Source organism: Gymnogyps californianus, chromosome 8, assembly GCF_018139145.2.
Source record: "Gymnogyps californianus isolate 813 chromosome 8, ASM1813914v2, whole genome shotgun sequence".
NCBI lineage: Eukaryota > Metazoa > Chordata > Aves > Accipitriformes > Cathartidae > Gymnogyps > Gymnogyps californianus.
The window spans coordinates 29,437,792-29,454,849 of record NC_059478.1 but is presented as its reverse complement, the minus strand read 5'-3'; the positions used below and the strand labels follow the sequence as shown (position 1 = coordinate 29,454,849).

General features: G+C 42.6%; 1 protein-coding gene across 2 annotated transcripts in view; it reads left to right on the top strand.

Annotated features, from left to right (window-relative positions):
* Nucleotides 1-17,058, top strand: part of RAB3B (RAB3B, member RAS oncogene family) — a 57,899-nt gene that overhangs the window by 31,713 nt on the left and 9,128 nt on the right. For both annotated transcript variants that reach the window (XM_050901048.1, XM_050901049.1), the window contains one exon: nt 13,311-13,429. In XM_050901048.1, the coding sequence (XP_050757005.1) occupies nt 13,311-13,429 (119 nt within the window). The remainder of the gene's footprint in view (nt 1-13,310; nt 13,430-17,058) is intronic.

The window sequence follows — 17,058 nt, the reverse complement described above, 5'->3', positions numbered from 1 at the left end:
GTAGCTACACACGAAAGCAGAGGACCTCAGTCTGCCCAGAGGTTAGTTCTCACTAAAGAATCTGGTTTCATTTAATAAATATTTCAGTATGTGTTTTCCCCAATGTAACAGGACAAATTCATTCCTAAGCTGGGAAGTGTTTCTAAAAGTGCAATGGTAATGGAGTGTAGAATTGCCCTTTGCTGAACTGAGCCGGTGGTCCAGAGAGTCTGTTGTCAGTTTTCTGCTGGCAGACAGTCTGGCTGATTTAGGAAGCAGTGTAATGCTTACACATGAACTTGTACTTGTACTGTGCCTGATACTACGATGGTTTCAGTTACAGATTTGTTGATAGACCTTCGCTTGCTTGGGGTGATGCTGTGCAGTTTCCCTATTTTATGAAGCTATATTAATGTAAAATTGATAGAATGTATTGAAGAATGATGCCCCCATATTTTTGTTGATCTGTAAAGCATCACATGCATTTAATATTCTGTACAAATATGATCTCATGCTGTCCCTGTTGCACATAGGATTTTCATTCGCTTTAGATAAGACAGCCTGGAGTTGTCATTAACAGCTCTTTTTACAGCCTTCTTTCCTTGGGCTGAGATCTGTGTTTTGAGAAACAGATCACATGGAAAATGCTGTATCTTCTTTTCCTCTTATCTGGAAACTTAGTCTCATGGGAGAGAAGTCAGGACCTCTGCGTATGCAGGATTCTTCACTGAGGTCATTGGATACAGGCAGGCCCTTACAATTCTTCAGGGCTTATTTTATATCAAAGTTCAATCGCCAAATGGCATCTCCCCAAATCTGGGCTGAACTGAGTGGTCCTGGTAAGTACAGGCAGTAGGCTGTGCTTGAGAGCCTGACCGAGGTCGCACTGGTGTGAACGGCTGGGAACAGATGAACCTGGAGGCATGCAGCAACATAGCTGCTTTCCATCAGAAGACCGGGTAAGTGGACCATGTGGGACACCAGCAGTCCCTGTAGCACAGCCTTCTCTGCCCCATAGATATGCTCCCAATAAAAGTAATTCTGTTGCCTTCAGTAGAAGCTCGCTCAAATCCTGTAAAAAGTGTAAACAACGCTGCTGTAGCAAACCTTCTCTGTAGCTAACATTTTTCCTGCTAGGATGATAATTCTTTGACCCTTACCACTTGTGTGCATGTGTACATATTAGCCTAGTAGCAAGTTGGGTTTGAAATGGTCTGTTGCTTTTATGCCTCACATTGCTTAATAAATCATTAGAAATTATGATAGAGTTCTCCACCAGTATTTTTCTTGTCAATATTCATTCTTTATATTGGTTGACTTCAACCGTACGAGATTCACACTGGTATGAACATCCATTAATGCTCATTTTCCAGCTGATTATACTCAAAGACAGTGTAAGGTGGGCCCAGCAGCATCTGTCCAACCTCAATTTGGGCCAGGATTTCTCACTGAAAACCTGATCATCTGAAGTGCTGACATGATATTCTCATTAGTATCAGAGTTGTGGACCTGCTGCAGAACATGCTGTGATTGACCCAGCTGTAGTCTGCTTGCTAAATCTGTTTGAAATGTATTCTGGCTTCTTGGGGTCTTTTTCAATGAACCAGGTCTTCAAAGATTTTTTTTTTTTTCTTTCTTTCTTCCCCCCCCCCCCCCCCCCCCCCCCCCCCCCCCCCCCCCCTTTAGATAGTGCTTCCTTTCCTCTGTTTGCTGGGTTCCTTGGCAAAACCAGTTGTCCTTGAAAAAGCACTAGAGGAATGGATTTTGGCTTGGTTTTGCTCCTAAAATGGGCTTTGGTGCAGTATCTTTAATTTAGAAGAAATGCAAAGTGATTCCTGCCAAGAAGAGCTGCTAAAAGTCAGTTTTCTAAACAGCTGATGAAGGAGGCAATTGGGACATCTCAAGTAGATAATGGTGGTAGGGAAAATCTGATTGTAGCCCCATTTGATCTTAGAGCAAGGAGAAGCAGTTCTTGATAGGTAGGGACTGGCTGGGCGAGGATTGGAACTGGGTTAGAAGTTTGTTTGAACATCAGATAAATTAGTCATATGTCCTTCCTTTTTTATGATGCCAACATTTCTTCAGCTGGGAAATCTGCTGTGGCTTTCCTCTGTCTTTCTAAAAAGGTAAATATGAAGATGTGAGCCACTCAGGCACTTAGTGTGTTCACTGGCCAGAGGCTAGGAAGCAGTACATGGCCTAGACAGAGCAGGGAGGTGTTGTGATGAAGTGATTAGTACACAGTAAAAATACCAAACTGCAAAACATCTCACATGTATGTCAAGAAGTATTTGCTCATGACCCTCTTTCCAAACGGAAAAGAGGAGATGGCATCACCACAAAGGTGGGTGAACTTAAAATAGTATGCAAAAGGACCTCGCACCAAGAAACCCATAGGCACTGTAACTGCATGACAGCCCCTAAGGGACCTCACAGCTGCGTACTGAACTGCCTCAGGAGTGCAGTAGAGCCATCTGTAGCTGCTACACAATGAAATTTCTAGTTTAACATCTGGACTGTGTGGTTATAACAGAAAATATTATGGTAAATGGTAGCAGATTATTTTCTTTTTCTTGTGCTATTACTGAGCATCATCATAAGTGTACTGTTGTGGTTGACAAAGAACTTCAATTCTAAGCCTCTATTTTAAGATGCTTACGACTACTCCAAAATAGCTGTCCTTTAGCTGAAAGTCTTCCTTTCTATTCTCAGCAGAGATGTGGGTTTACTTGGAAAGTTTCAAGTTCCATTTGATTGGTTTTTTACATTTTTGTGAATTTAAACAAAACTCCTTCATGTCACCAGTGAAGAACTGTATCAGATTTATTTATTGCATTGCTTTTCAAAGTATGTGCACATTTCTATCAAATATAAACTTATGAAATAGAGGAATCTATGTTATTGCTAATTCCAGCATTTGGAAAATGTATTTCAAACTCTACTGAAGTGAGATTGTCCTGGTTTTGGCTGGGATAGAGTTAATTTTCTTCTTAGTAGCTGGTACAGTGCTGTGTTTTGGATTTAGTGTGAGAATAATGTTGGTAACATGCTGATGTTTTAGTTGTTGCTAAGTAGCGCTTATCTTAAGTCAAGGATTTTTTCAGTTTCCCATGCTGTGCCAGCAAGCAGGTGTGCAAGAAGCTGGGAGGGAGCATGGCCAGGACAGCTGACCCGAACTAGCCAAAGGGTATTCCATACCATGGAACGTCATGCCCAGTATATAAAAAAAAAAAAAAAAAAAAAAAAAAAAAAAAAAAAAAAAAAGGGTGTTCAGGGGAGAGTAGTCTGAATTGGGATTCGAACCCACACCTGAGATTTAGCAACAACTAAAACATCAGTGCGTTATCGTCAACATTATTCTCACACTAAATCCAAAACACAGCACTGTACCAGCTACTAAGAAGAAAATTAACTCTATCCCAGCTGAAACCAGGACAGAGACATATATCTTTTTCTTTTCCTTTTTATTTACTTTCTGATTTATGAGCTTCAGATTGTTCTTGAGTTTTGTTGTCTTTAAGCTTTCACTCTACCTTCTTGAGTGCTAGAACCTTAAATGTCTTTACACTTTTGTTTAATGCTCACCTGAATTCAGCAGTGGGGCTTTTTTCCTAATTTGGGAGGTAATAAATTAAAAATTGCCTGATCAACTCTTAATTTCCACCACATCTTGAAAAATTACACATTAGGGTTTTAAAGACCTTAAAAGAATTTTTTTTTTTTTGCATGTGGTTCTTAAGATAAATTGTTTGATTATTTTCTTTTTGTCTTGCTGCTGCCCTTCAATTTAAAGCATGTGTTCTTGCCTCATGGGTGTAATTTGATTTGGTATTTTAATCTTAGAAATATCATAAACACCTTCCCAGAATGTCTGAGCACTTTGTCTTAGAATTGACCCCCTTGACATAATATCTTCAGGGGGTGCTTGTGAAGTATGAGGCTCAGATTTAGCCCTAATCCACTACTAAATAAGCTGAAATCTTCCCTTGATAAGAACAAGCCCTAGGAGTGATGCTCATAGCAGAGTACTAAGATTTCTTACAATTAGGGGTACTAACAGGTCTTCCAGGCACAAAGTCATTGAGCTTCAGAAACACCTTTGGACGTAACTCATTTACAAAGCAAATATTTAACTGAAGGTCTTGCCCAGAGTCGTGCAGCCGCGGCCAGGGCTGCGTACCACCGCGATGCTGCCGGGGGACCAGAGCCGGGCGGCTGCTGCCCAGCCTGGCACAGAGCCTGCTGCGCACAGACCTGAGCAGCCCCTCTCGCTGCCTGGCTCTCTTGCTGGTTACCATGACATTTGATCACCTAGAAATAGGCTCCAGGAAGCCTGGGTCTTGTTCTGCTGCTCTCGGAGCTGGGATTTGCTCTGTTTTGCTTGCCTGCGTTTGAGGGGGAGGGAGGCCGATAGCGCTGTAATGCTAATTCCCTTCACCTGTCCTTCTTCCTTTCCAGATCAAAGAACCAGGCTACTGAATTTAGATGGGTTTGTATCGCAGATCATTTAACTTCCTCCTCACAGATTTTGCATTTGTTCTTTTGGCGGCTGATTCGTAATGTATTGAGATTTTTCCTTTCTGCTGTACATCTCTATGGGTTAGCAGACTGCTGTTACGACCCACGCAGTGGTAGCTGGACTGTAGCACGTCCATCCACTGCACTGCAGGACCATGTAGGATGTCCACGCTTGCTCATTCACAGTAGTGTAGTGCTGCTTCTGAAGTACTCTGGCTGTGATTAATTTATCTGCTTCTCAACAACTCTAGTTAATTAATAATGCTTAAAGTGGCTAAAATTGCTCAGACATCTGTGCATCGTACAGCTGTTCTTACAGTGGCTGATTAACAGAATTAAAGGATATATGTGGGACAACTAAAAAGATCTAGCAAAACTGGCAAAATATTCTTACATAACAATGCATTCAGTGCCTAAAATGCTTCTTATTCTAGGATCTCAGCCTCTTAAAATTTTCTTAAATGTTTTTTTTATCATAGCAGCGGTGGTTTTATCACTTGCCCACAGTGGATGGGCTTTCAAATGCATCATACCTCTTGAGCTTTGTTTGCTGTTTATTTGCAGCTAGAGAAGTGGAAATTGGAAGTAGCCATGTAGTGTGGATGCTACATATTTTTATTACTGCCATTTCTTTATTTTTCTATCAAGGTAACTGGATCAGGAAGAATCAAAAAATATCAGACTGATCTTCATATTCATTCTGAGTCATGAAAAATAAGACTTTTCAGTTCTATAAGATTTAAGAAATATGCACAATGAACTTAATCTTTGTGTGTACCTCTTCATGTGATTTCTCTTTTGCAGCCGCTGTCTTTTAAATACTCTTAACAGAGAAACTCAACTTACAAAAAGATGAGAAGAGCAGATAATGTTGATAAGCAAGCAGCCCTATTTCGGTCCTCCTCACTGTTTGACAGATCAGGAAGGGCAACTGCTGCTAATCTTCACTACTATCTCAAGGCACCTGGGGAAATGGAAATAATTTTTTTAACATCTTAATAGGTCATCAGCAGCAGTGTTAATCACACTACCTTGGCCTGATTCCAGTTTGGAAATTACATTCTGCTGAGCAAATGCACCCTGTTGCATTTTCAGTGATTCACTTTTTGTCTTATATGGTGTGGAGTTGCTGAGCAAAGTTAAAAAGCTGGGGCTTCCCAACCACCAGAAATGTTTTAATGGTGGATGAGGTCAACCTACACTAACTTTTCCTCCTTGTCCATCAGCTTAGTTTACAAAAGTACTTTAAAAAGAAAAGTAAGTGCAGTGCCTCACCTGAAGGGACACTCAGCCAGCCACTGAGTTAGGGGGGACAACTTCAAAAGTGTGTGTGTGTGTTGGGGAAGACTGAGGCCTCTGATGACTGACCAGATACTGGTGAGCTCTTGTAGGTTGTGTATGTATTAAAAGTCTCTTTTCATAAAATTTCCATCTTCCTCGTGGGAGCAGTTAGTGTGGGAATGTTAGAGAAAACAGGGTCGTAGGAGCTTCTCTACAGGGTAAGCAAAATAGGATGGGAAAAGGGAAGCTTCTTCAACTGGTGGTACTGAAATTATCCAAGGCTTCTGGTTTCACTGCCTCTAAAGCACTGAAGTGAAGATAGTCATAGTGGGGAAATGTTTAAAAAACACTTTGCAAGGATAGAGCCTTTTACCAAAAAAGACAGGGGTTTTGTGTTGGTTTTTTTTACAACAGAAATGTTTTGCTGCATTTTGCTAATATTGCTCAAATGAAACTGGCTCTCAAGGTACCTAAATGCGTCTGAGTATGTTCCAGTGACTCTTGGGCAATGGGAGCACTCAATAACAAAAGAGGAAAAAAGCATGCTTAATATGATCTGTTGAACTGGAGCATTTTAATCAGAGCTGAGCTCTGAAGGAACCAGGTGTTATTTTGTTCCTGGCAGCAATTGAAACTTCACAGGCTTTTCATGACATCACGTCTTTTCCATGTCTTAACCAGTGACTCATCTTGCTTGCCTGTTTGTTCCTATTTCTAGCTGCCAGCAGGAACAGTAAGCTCAATGTTAGCATTTTCTTATTAATGGCACATACTAGTCTGCCCAAGGTCACTGTCTTCACTCACCCTCGTGGTTCTTGGTGGGTTGGTTTTTTTCCCCCTTCCTCTTTCTCAAGGTGACTTTTGTTTAGCTGATTCTTGGTGGCTTCCACTCAAAAGTCTACTTTTGCAAAGGAAATGTGTGTGTGTGTTAATGTAACATCCAGGAGCTCCGATCGCAGAGCAGAGCCCTTCTGCACTGAGCACTGGGCAAACACACGGCTAAGGAAGTCTCAGCCCCAGAGAGCGTGCAGTCTGAAATGCGCGTCCTGACATGAGAGTAGTGGGATGGGAACATACCAGCCACCTCACAGCAGACATCAATAATATTGACCAAAACAACTAGAATTGCTGGAGGTCGTGAGAAATTTAACACTTCACATTGCAACAGTCCGGAAAGGTAAGGAAATGCTGCTTTGAGCAGCTAGCTAGGTCCAGTGAGGAAGGCAGAACAGGGCAGCAGCAGAGAAGGCTGCATGGACAGTTTGAGAGATCTGCCTGGAGGTGGGAAGAGAGCAGGGTGGGACAGAGCTTATGGACGGCAGAATAGCACTCTCACTGCTCACAACAGAGACACCAGCATAGCTCCATGCGAGCGCGAATGTTTCCTCATCCATGCAGAAGGGAAAGTAAACAGGTCTTGGACATAAAGGGGTCAAGTATTACTGAGCCCCAGATCGGCCTGTAGCAGGACAAACAGCCCTCTGCCTTCAGGATGTGCCTTTATTTCTTGTATATTCAGGTTATCTGTCATGTAGAGAACAGGAGCTGAGGTGGCCAGTCTTGCTGAGAACTGAGCTGTGTTTGCAGGGAGTCAGATGTTTCCTGACACTTTAATGTCTAACAACTTGCTGCCCCTATAACCACAGGGCCAGGAAGTCGATTATCCTGTCTCCAAGGCTGACCAAACTCCAAACAAGGTACAAAAAACTATAGTGTAGGTGTCATAATGTGACGCTGAACAGCAGGGAAGAAGAGGTCTCTCCTTCACAGCTGAAGCAGCCCCAAAATTGTGGTTGGTGCTGGTTATTGGGGTTAACGTAGCCTCTGTTCTGACTCTGAGCAGCCTAAGCAAGGATGATGCTAAGTACATGCATCTTGTAATTGTTGCTAACCAGCTGGACAACAGGCGACTCTTATTCTTAAGTATTATTCTTCTTCAAAAAAACCCTCAAAATTAAACCATAATCCTTTAAAAAAATCTGAAAGGTTTATTTCTTTGGAGGCTGTTTGTCACATACGCTGCTAGAACAGTCATAGTGCTGAGGGGATTAAATCCAGTACAGATGAGAAGTGTTGTGTTTAACCCCAGCCAGCAGCTAAGCACCACGCAGCCGCTCCCTCACTCCCCTGCCGGCTCCCAGTGGGATGGGGAGGAGAATCAGGGAAAAAAGGTAAAGCTCATAGATTGAGATAAGAACAGTTTAATGACTAAAGTAAAATATAATACTAACAATAATAATAATGAAATATAATAATAATAATGAAATAATTGTAATGAAAAGGAATAAAACAAAAAAAAGAAGGGGGGGGGGAGAAAAAAAACAGTGATGCACAATGCAATTGCTCACCACCCGCTGACCGATGCCCAAGCAGTGATCCCCCCTCCCGGCCAACTCCCCCCCGTTTATATACTGGGCATGACGTTCTATGGTATGGAATATCCCTTTGGCTAGTTCGGGTCAGCTGTCCTGGCCATGCTCCCTCCCAGCTTCTTGCACACCTGCTTGCTGGCACAGCATGGGAAACTGAAAAAATCCTTAACTTAAGATAAGCGCTACTTAGCAACAACTAAAACATCAGCGTGTTACCAACATTATTCTCACAGTAAATCCAAAACACAGCACTGTACCAGCTACTAAGAAGAAAATTAACTCTATCCCAGCCAGGACAAGAAGTTTCAGTGACATTTTGTCTGGAACAAAGAACTTGTGGCTGGAAATCTTCACTAGAACAATGATGGTTCAGAGAATCAGGAATTCTGATTTTTCAGACCTGCAGCAAAGAGCATCTGTCATGATTTAAAAACTCACATATGTTTCCTGTGTAAGTACCTTGCTGTTTCTGCTGAGACAGCCAAGTAGATTTAAGAAAAGCTGGTTGTGCTCCTATCATGAACGTTTAGGTGATGGATCTTGTGAGAAGAGGGCATTTGCACATAATGCAAATGCATTTAGGTCTTTTTCTCCTCTGATAAACACTGAATTTTGATTGCTCATTAATGTGAAACCTTCAAATTTTTGTTTCAAGCTACCAAATAATGGTCTTGTGGGGGTTTTTAATTGTTTGTATCAAGGACAGGCGCATATGTAAGCTATAAAAGAACAGAGTTGTTAGCACATTAGTGTAAATATACCTCACAGAGACCCTTCCGTGCTTGGTTACAATCAAGCTTTCTGATTCCTCATCAGGGACAGCCAAACAGGCTTCTGGATGCTGAAGGCTCAGGCTATTCTTCCTAGGCATTTGGCTAGACTGTTAATTAGAGCTACACTGGGTTTCTGCTGATGCCTGCCTGTGCCTCATCTACTTGTCTTCTAATGAGTTTGTGGTCTACCTGGAAATCTTGCAAACAACATGGGGAGGGCGGGGGAAAGCAATCTGTGTCAGATATTTTCTCCTTCATTAGATAAACATCTTGCACATAAAAAACTGAAATGCCTAATTACCTAACGTTTGTGGTGTTTTAAACTGATGTAAGTGCAGCTACTGTAAATGCTGAAGAAACTGTGCTCAGATTTTGCAGTTCGTTTTATTTTATTTATGTTGAAGTATCTGGGGCAGGGGTTCACTGAAGCTAGCATAAAACATGGTGTGAGTCAAGAAAATTAAGCTAGTTTATAGCTGTCTAAGAAGCTAACATAACCTGAGGAAAAAATTCACTTCAGGGTGATATTACAAAGATTCAAATGGATTTGGAGAAATGCAACTAAAAACCTTTAAAGGGAGATGACATGCTCTGTACCTGTACAGTAAAACAGAGCAAGGAATCCATCAGTGACTCACATAGAGATGAATGACATCTCTGCATTGTACCACATGGCTACCAGGGCAAGGTTATGAATAAACTTTGCATACCGTGAAATATAGGATGCCTTCCCCCCCCGCCACGCCTTTGATAACCTGAGAAGGCAGGCACCTAAGTATGTACTAATGGATATGCAAATTACCTTCCTAATGAGGTAAGTGCATTGTCCACCAGAGAACAGGTTATGACTAAGCAAATGCATGTAGCCCTTCGAGGTTCTGTACCTCCTGCAGCCACATCCCTGTTTCTGGCTAACGTATAAATCAGGGCCCACCCCCCCACACAGGGGGTTCGCGGGCAGAATACTGAAATCAGCAAACCAGAATTATTAAATTTCAGAGCTTTCAGGCAATAGCACAGTTTGCCTTTAACACAGATGAACTCTGTGGGCTAAGTCCAGTTCCTCACTGAGCTGAGGCACTGAGATGGTACCAGGGCAGGTTTTGGAAGCCACCCTCAGAGTCCCTCGGGGCTGCTTCCCAGGACAGCCTGGATGTACATCCTCAGAGCTAACTCCTTGCTCCGAGCCATTGTCAAATTTAATTTCTTTCCAAACTATTCTGCGTGTAGCTAGACAATGTGTCTTACAGTTGCTTACTGCCTGGTCACAGCCTCATGCCCTAAGCCAAAATGAGCGCTAGTTAAACACAGAGCAGAAAATAGAAGATGAGGTAGAAGAACCTGGGAATGCAGGTGTAAAACAATAACGCTGTGAGCATGAGAACTGAAGAAGCCCGACTTCCTATGGATTTGTTTCTTTTTGTTGGTTGCAAGATCTGAGAAGTTACTAATACTGATTTAGGTCTTTCTCCTAATGAGGCGTGAAGAAAGCCTGTCTCCTGTGGATCCTTTGGTGTTGGAAAAAGATAAGCATTGCACTTAAGCTTTTTTCCCCAGCTAAGATATGCTTAAGGTCTCTCTTCTTCACCTTACCAACTACTTTTGTGACATTTGTAAGAACGTACCTTTGAGAGCGTTTCCCCTCGGTCAAATTTGATCAAAAGTCAGTAGACTTCTAATGAGCATATACACGTGCATGTGTGGAGACTGATGATTTAATAAGCCTCATGTCCTTAGGAAATCAGGCTAAAATAAAGCAACTATCATGTTGTCCTGGTTTTGGCTGGGATAGAGTTAATTTTCTTCTTAGTAGCTGGTACAGTGCTGTGTTTTGGATTTAGTGTGAGAATAATGTTGGTAACACTGATGTTTTAGTTGTTGCTAAGTAGCGCTTATCTTAAGTTAAGGATTTTTTTGAGTTTCCCATGCTCTGCCAGCAAGCAGGTGTGCAAGAAGCTGGGAGGGAGCATGGCCAGGATAGCTGACCCGAACTAGCCAAAGGGGTATTCCATACCATAGAATGTCATGCCCAGTATATAAACGGGGGGGAGCTGGCCAGGAGGGGGGATCAACTGCTTGGGCATCGGTCAGCGGGTGGTGAGCAACTGCATCGTGCATCACTTGTCTTTTCTTGGGTTTTATTTTCTTCTTTTTTTCTTTTGTTTTGTTATAGTCCTTTTCGTTATTATTATTATATTTTTATTAGTATAGTTATAGTTAGTATTATATTTTATTATATTATTTATTTTATTTTACTTTAGTTATTAAACTGTTCTTATCTCAACCCATGGGTTTTACTTCCCCCCCCCCCCCCCCCGATCCTCCTCCCCATCCCACTGGGAGGGGGCAGGGGTGAGCGGCTGCGTGGTGCTTAGTTGCTGGCTGGGGTTAAACCATGACACATGTCTCTCTGAATAAACAGAACAATACTATTGCTGCTGAGACCTTCCCCACTTGAAGTAGTATAATTAGGATCTAGTTGGCACAGCTGGTTTAGCTGTTCAGCAGCTAAGCGAGGATGAATACACGTCAGTGAATACGAGAGAGCTCTGTGATGGATTTATCAATGGCAGGAGAAGAAACGGTCACTCAGGCTGCAAGGTGTAGTCCACCTCATTCTGGTACTTCTTGTCAGAAGGGAACAGGAGGACTGTTTCTCAGCCAGTGTGCAATGCCTCCCTGTGATCAGCCAATGCACCACCCTGTCTTGAAATAAATGCACAAGTTTCAAGGAAAAATCCCTTCTTTTTCCAGAGGATTGGTAGAGAAACAGCAAGATTCCTGCTGCATAATCTCTCCACTGGAAAATTCACGGTGTGTTACAGTTGTGGATAGTCTCACGGTAGTGCAATAGGCAGAGCCTTTTAAGCAAGCTGCAGGGAGCTTATTTACAAGCGCTTTCCTCCTACAGAGAGCCTCTGTGATATTCTGGTGTAGAACAACAGGCAATCATTGATGTTTTCCCCTTTCATAGACTGGCTAGCATGTGTTCTGGAAGGGCCAACACTGTCTTTTGCATGCAGCAAAAACAAAGCTGCATGTATGGGAATGATGGACAGGAGGATTTTAAAGCTGAGTAGTTTCCCACCCACTGCACCTTGTGTGTTTTCTGGGGCTGTGGTGATGTGCTGTGTCTGATCAAAAACTGGCTCTATACTCCTGCAAGAGTGGTCTACATGGATTTATTTTACTCTTCCAACTAGCTATATGATTGATAAGTTCTTTAGGGTCTTTTTCTCTAGAGAAGAGACATTTTAATCACATTTTAAACCAGTGGCAGTAAATGCTGTCTTAAGTGTTGGCTTTGGAGGACTAAAGGACCATTCATTTCAGAATTGCTAACCCATAAGAGTAACTAGCAGTCAACACCTTATGCTGAACATGTGCTTTGAAGGTAAGGCCTTTTCCCTCCCTGCAGCTGTTTCACAGAGTTGCCATTTGCCAAAAGATGGATGAAATGTGTTTATTCAAATGACACATACCTCCTGAATGAGAGATACGTTAAGCACACTACTTCTCTCCTTGGTTCAGAAGGCAGGTCCAGAGGGAACGGATTGGCTGCAGGACTGCTGATCTGATGTAGAAATATTCCTCAGTTTAAGAGCAGGCACCCAAAATGTGAGGAATAAATGTTGCTGACATCCAACAGATGGTAGTTGACATGTTTTCCAGCTGTCACAAGTCTTTTGAAATTCTTCTGTTGTATATGCCAGAGTTTCACCTTTGTGCTGCCAGGCTGAACATAGAAATGACAACTGCAGGTAGAAGTATTCTACAGCACTCTATAGGTAAAGAGAATTAAGCTGAACCAACAGAAGGGGATTGGTAAATCTCGAATCAGTATGTGCACCTCAGACATCGTGACTGGAATATTCCACATTAAATTCACTTTGTAGAATAATTTTCATTGCATCAAGTCTTTAATTGTTGTCTCTAACCTTAGGTAAGAACCGAGTCACCCGCAGCATCTATCTCAAGGGCATTTTCCTGACCGTGACGCTAAATTGCAACACGTAAATGTCTTTTGCCTGATACAGTCCTGGACTGTTTTCTATTGCCTCTGCTTTGAAGTGTCAGCTTTCAGTGAACTCTGCTAACATTTTATTATTGCATTGAGGCTGAGGCAGAGAAGAGCAATTAAAGGGTTGACATCTTTGGTATTTTTTTAATAGTACATGTGTCAAAATGCATTTAACAAATCATAGTTGATGCAAAAGCCCAATTAATGCTAAAATGTAAGTAGAGTTCATTTCAGTTGGGAGCAAATGAGAATTTAAAAATGTATAATAACAGAAAGTGGTTGTCTTATTTTAGGTATAGGACCTAACTACAACTCCCGTTTCTGAGAATTGAAGTCTTAAAGCCTAAATATTCCTTTCTGTTCCAGGATACAGCTGGACAGGAAAGATACAGGACCATCACTACAGCCTACTACCGAGGAGCCATGGGCTTCGTCCTCATGTATGATATCACCAGTGAAGACTCCTTCAATGCAGTGCAGGACTGGTATGAAACATTGTTGCTGTTAGGTTTGGGTTTTGGCCAATTCTCTCCTCGCAACTTTGTTGAGTACATTAGACATCCCACCCTCCGCAGTGCTTTGCATCACTGTATTCTTTCCTCTTCATCTAAACTCTAGGAGAAATAATTTGTTTTTTAAACTCTCCTTAGAAAAAATTCTACAGCTTCACTTTAATGAAAAAGTTATAATTCAAATATAGTAGCATACTATAGCAGTTGTTGCTTTTAAAAGTTCTAATTCATTGTAAAGAAATTAATCCTTTAATGCATTATTTGGGCTTATGAGGTTTCTGGCTATGCTGCTAAAACAATCCAGTTTAACAGTGGTTGTTCGAGTCAAATCTCATTTAAAATCTAATAGGCTAAATCTTTCCAAACTGCCTTAAAAAGTGGTTTTTTTTTTTTGGAACCTACAAGTGTAGACATATGGAACAGTATTCACCTTGCCTAACTTGATATAATTAAAAATCTAACTTTACGCATTTAAAACTTGTGAAGTTTAAATTAGTTGTAGTTGTAATAAGAGGAGGAAGAGCAAGGTCTAGGACAGAAAGCAAGCATACCCCTTGGAAGGGGCCTGTCTGTTACGAGTGACTACAGAAGGCACCTGAACAACTCTGTAAGTGTGGAACGGTGGGATGGGGGAGGAGTTACCTATTAAATGGGAAGGGTGGGGACTTAGCCCTAAAACTAGGTATGAAACGGATTCTCAGCTGTTACAAGCTCCTCTGGCTCCACTGAATTCAGTACAAATGCAGAAACACCAGAAAATGATTTCTGGACTTTCTGATGACAAAAAGCCAGGAAATATTTTTGGCTTACAGTGAAAAAAGAAAGCACCGGGTCAGTCCCTTTAAAAACTCCATGGCAGTATGAAAGCTGCATTGGTACGCAGGCTCATCTCCCCGACATTTTGGTGTGCACTTCCCCTTCCCCACCTGGAGGCTCCCCTTGTAGCTCATGCCGCCTGACTTCTTCCTCGGGAAGAAATGTCCCATCTCACCCTACACTGTGATCTGATTTTGGAAGCAGACCTGTGGCCCAGACCACCTTCCTGCTCTCCTGCCTTCCAGACAAGTTACATGTACAGAGCAGGAAGAGCAGTAGTCTTCCCAGAAGAGCCAGAGCACATGTCGTTGCTGTGGCCATGGGCAGTGCCTGCAGCCCCCTCGGTGGTAGCTGATGGGAGGTGTTTTCTCAGCAGGGACCCAGCACAGTGCCTGGGGTGAAAACATCTGAGCTGCTGCTGTGAGGTAGTGGCCGCAGGCACAGCACAGATAAGCAGAAGGCTGGACTCTGTTGCTGGAGCTCACGTTCTGACATGGCATCCTCTCAAAGGGACACCAGACTTTGTATAGGAAATACAGGGCATGGGGAAGTAGGGGAAAGGCTGTGTTTATTCTCAGAAGTACCCCTGTGGCTCCCCTCAAATGTCTTGCAATCATTTCTGCTTGTTACTCTGTTGCTGTGTATACTGCAGATAGGTATGGTCAGCGTGCAAAGAAAAGCAATGCAGTGGTTAATGTAATCTCCCAAGTCTGATAGATTGATTTGCAATGATCTTAGTGACCTACCGGGAGCATGTGACATATGCTGGCTATGGCCCTGGCTCTTAGCATCCAGCTCAGTCTGGCTTTTTGATGAACACCTATTCTATATCCCCTAATCTAGGTTGTAACTCAAAAGCTGCAACAACGTAGTTTGTTGTTTCTAGTAATTTCGCCACCTTCCAAGGCTGCCCATTATTTGTTCTCGCTGTCCACTGAAGCAGTTGGTCGTGGTCATCACATCTAAAGATGTAATGTCCACTTTCAGCCCATCTCCAGTATCATGATGTCATGCTGCAGAAGGTGAACTGCAACAACTTCCCTGAGCTGTCCTTCAGCAGCTAATGATAGAGGAACAAATTTTTTCCTTGCTAGAAACACAAACCCAAAGGCTTTGCCAAAACTAGGTTCCTCCATGTGGTACACGCTCCACCAAGCTCAGATGAAGCTGTTCCTGCAAATGTCTGCACAGGGATTTTTTCCATCGGAGTGCAGGCATATGAGTTAGGGCAATATCTTTCACTAAACCATAAATATTTTCAGCTTGGTTCCCTGATGAAACAAAGTATATATGACCAGTTCATCTGTCTGTTTGTCTGTTGGTTCCTCTCTAATAAGTTTTACTTATCAGTCTTAACTTAGCCAAAAAATACCAAATGTCAATCTATGAGTTGCTACTATAAGCTACTATTATAAAGTTTGCACCGTGAAGTTTAACCTGAAGCTTTGTATTGGAGATAGTCTGACGTCTGCTCCATCAAAGGCAATGATGCAAGAGTGTAAGAATTAGGAAAGGTCAGCTTTGTGTATTTGACTTCATGTCTTCCTGTGCCGCAAGGGCCTCGTGAATATCTTTGCAAAGAGCACCTTGTCAGCCAAAGGACAGAGGTGAACCATCACTGGTGCTTTTTACTCTGTATGTCAGGAATCTTTCCAACCATCAGTTTTAAGATTCTGAGACCAAATGATGTAGTGTGGCAGATAAAATCGGCCTGTGGTAGCCCATTTCCTTCCTTTCTGAAGCTTGTCCACAGGAGAGGAGATGAGGACTGTGGCAAAGCCAGCATCACCGTGCCAGCAGAGTCCTCTAGTGGTGATGCAGCTAAGAGATGGTTTTTTCCCAGTCTGCAAAATTGCTTTCTAAACTTCTGAAGGGACAAGAAATGGAAGCAAAAGCTTTTGTCTGGTGCTGCTATATCAGCCTCTGCCATTTGCTAGCATAGCAAGTAGGTAGGATTTTGGGTTTTTTTTCACCATGCTGGGTGATATGCTTCAAAAAACATTACACTGGATCTGGTCTTCAGTCAGGAACTGTACTCTCCGTGGAAAATTAAGGTGTCTACTACTTGAGCTCCTTTAGCTCAGAATCTTTATCTCCATGAGCCTAGTCCCTTCTTCAGGTCAAGTGCGAGACAGCAGCAGCATGCCTAATGATAAAAACAGAGCCCTAGCAGTCCTGCAGTACTTCTGTTTGGTGCTGGTGAGAGGATGGAGTGGCAGCAATTGGGAAGCTGCACAGGCTGCAAAGTCAGTAGCATGCCCCTGCTGCTCAGCCCTGCCTTGTCTCGTCCATCACATGTGGATAGGACAGCCTTCCTGCTCTACCTGCTGTGCCCAAGGACCTCCATAAGAGTGAGAGGGCTGGAGCCAGAAGGTTTGGGATGTGAGATGGTCTGATGGGAGGACAAGTGCCTGAACCACGTCTTCTCCATTACTGAAGCTGTTACTCTCAGTAGTGTTGCTCCTAGGTTCCCAGGAAATGGCAAAGTTGCAAGCTGCTTTTTACCTTGCAGGTAAGGTGTGTGGCCCGATACATGAGTTGCCTCCCTGCTTGCAGAGGTTTAGGTGAGGCTACAACAAACCACACTAGTTCTAAGACCATACTTCAACCCTCACTGAAATTAAATGGGGCATCTACCTAGAATATATGCAAAAGCTAACAGCAGAGCTCATCCCAGGTCTTCTTACACCCTGCAAGTTTCCAGAAATTACAACAATTAATCCTACACATCCTTTCTCTCTTTTAAGTGTCCTGCTATCCTAGCTGGCTAGTGATGAGTTTTTCAG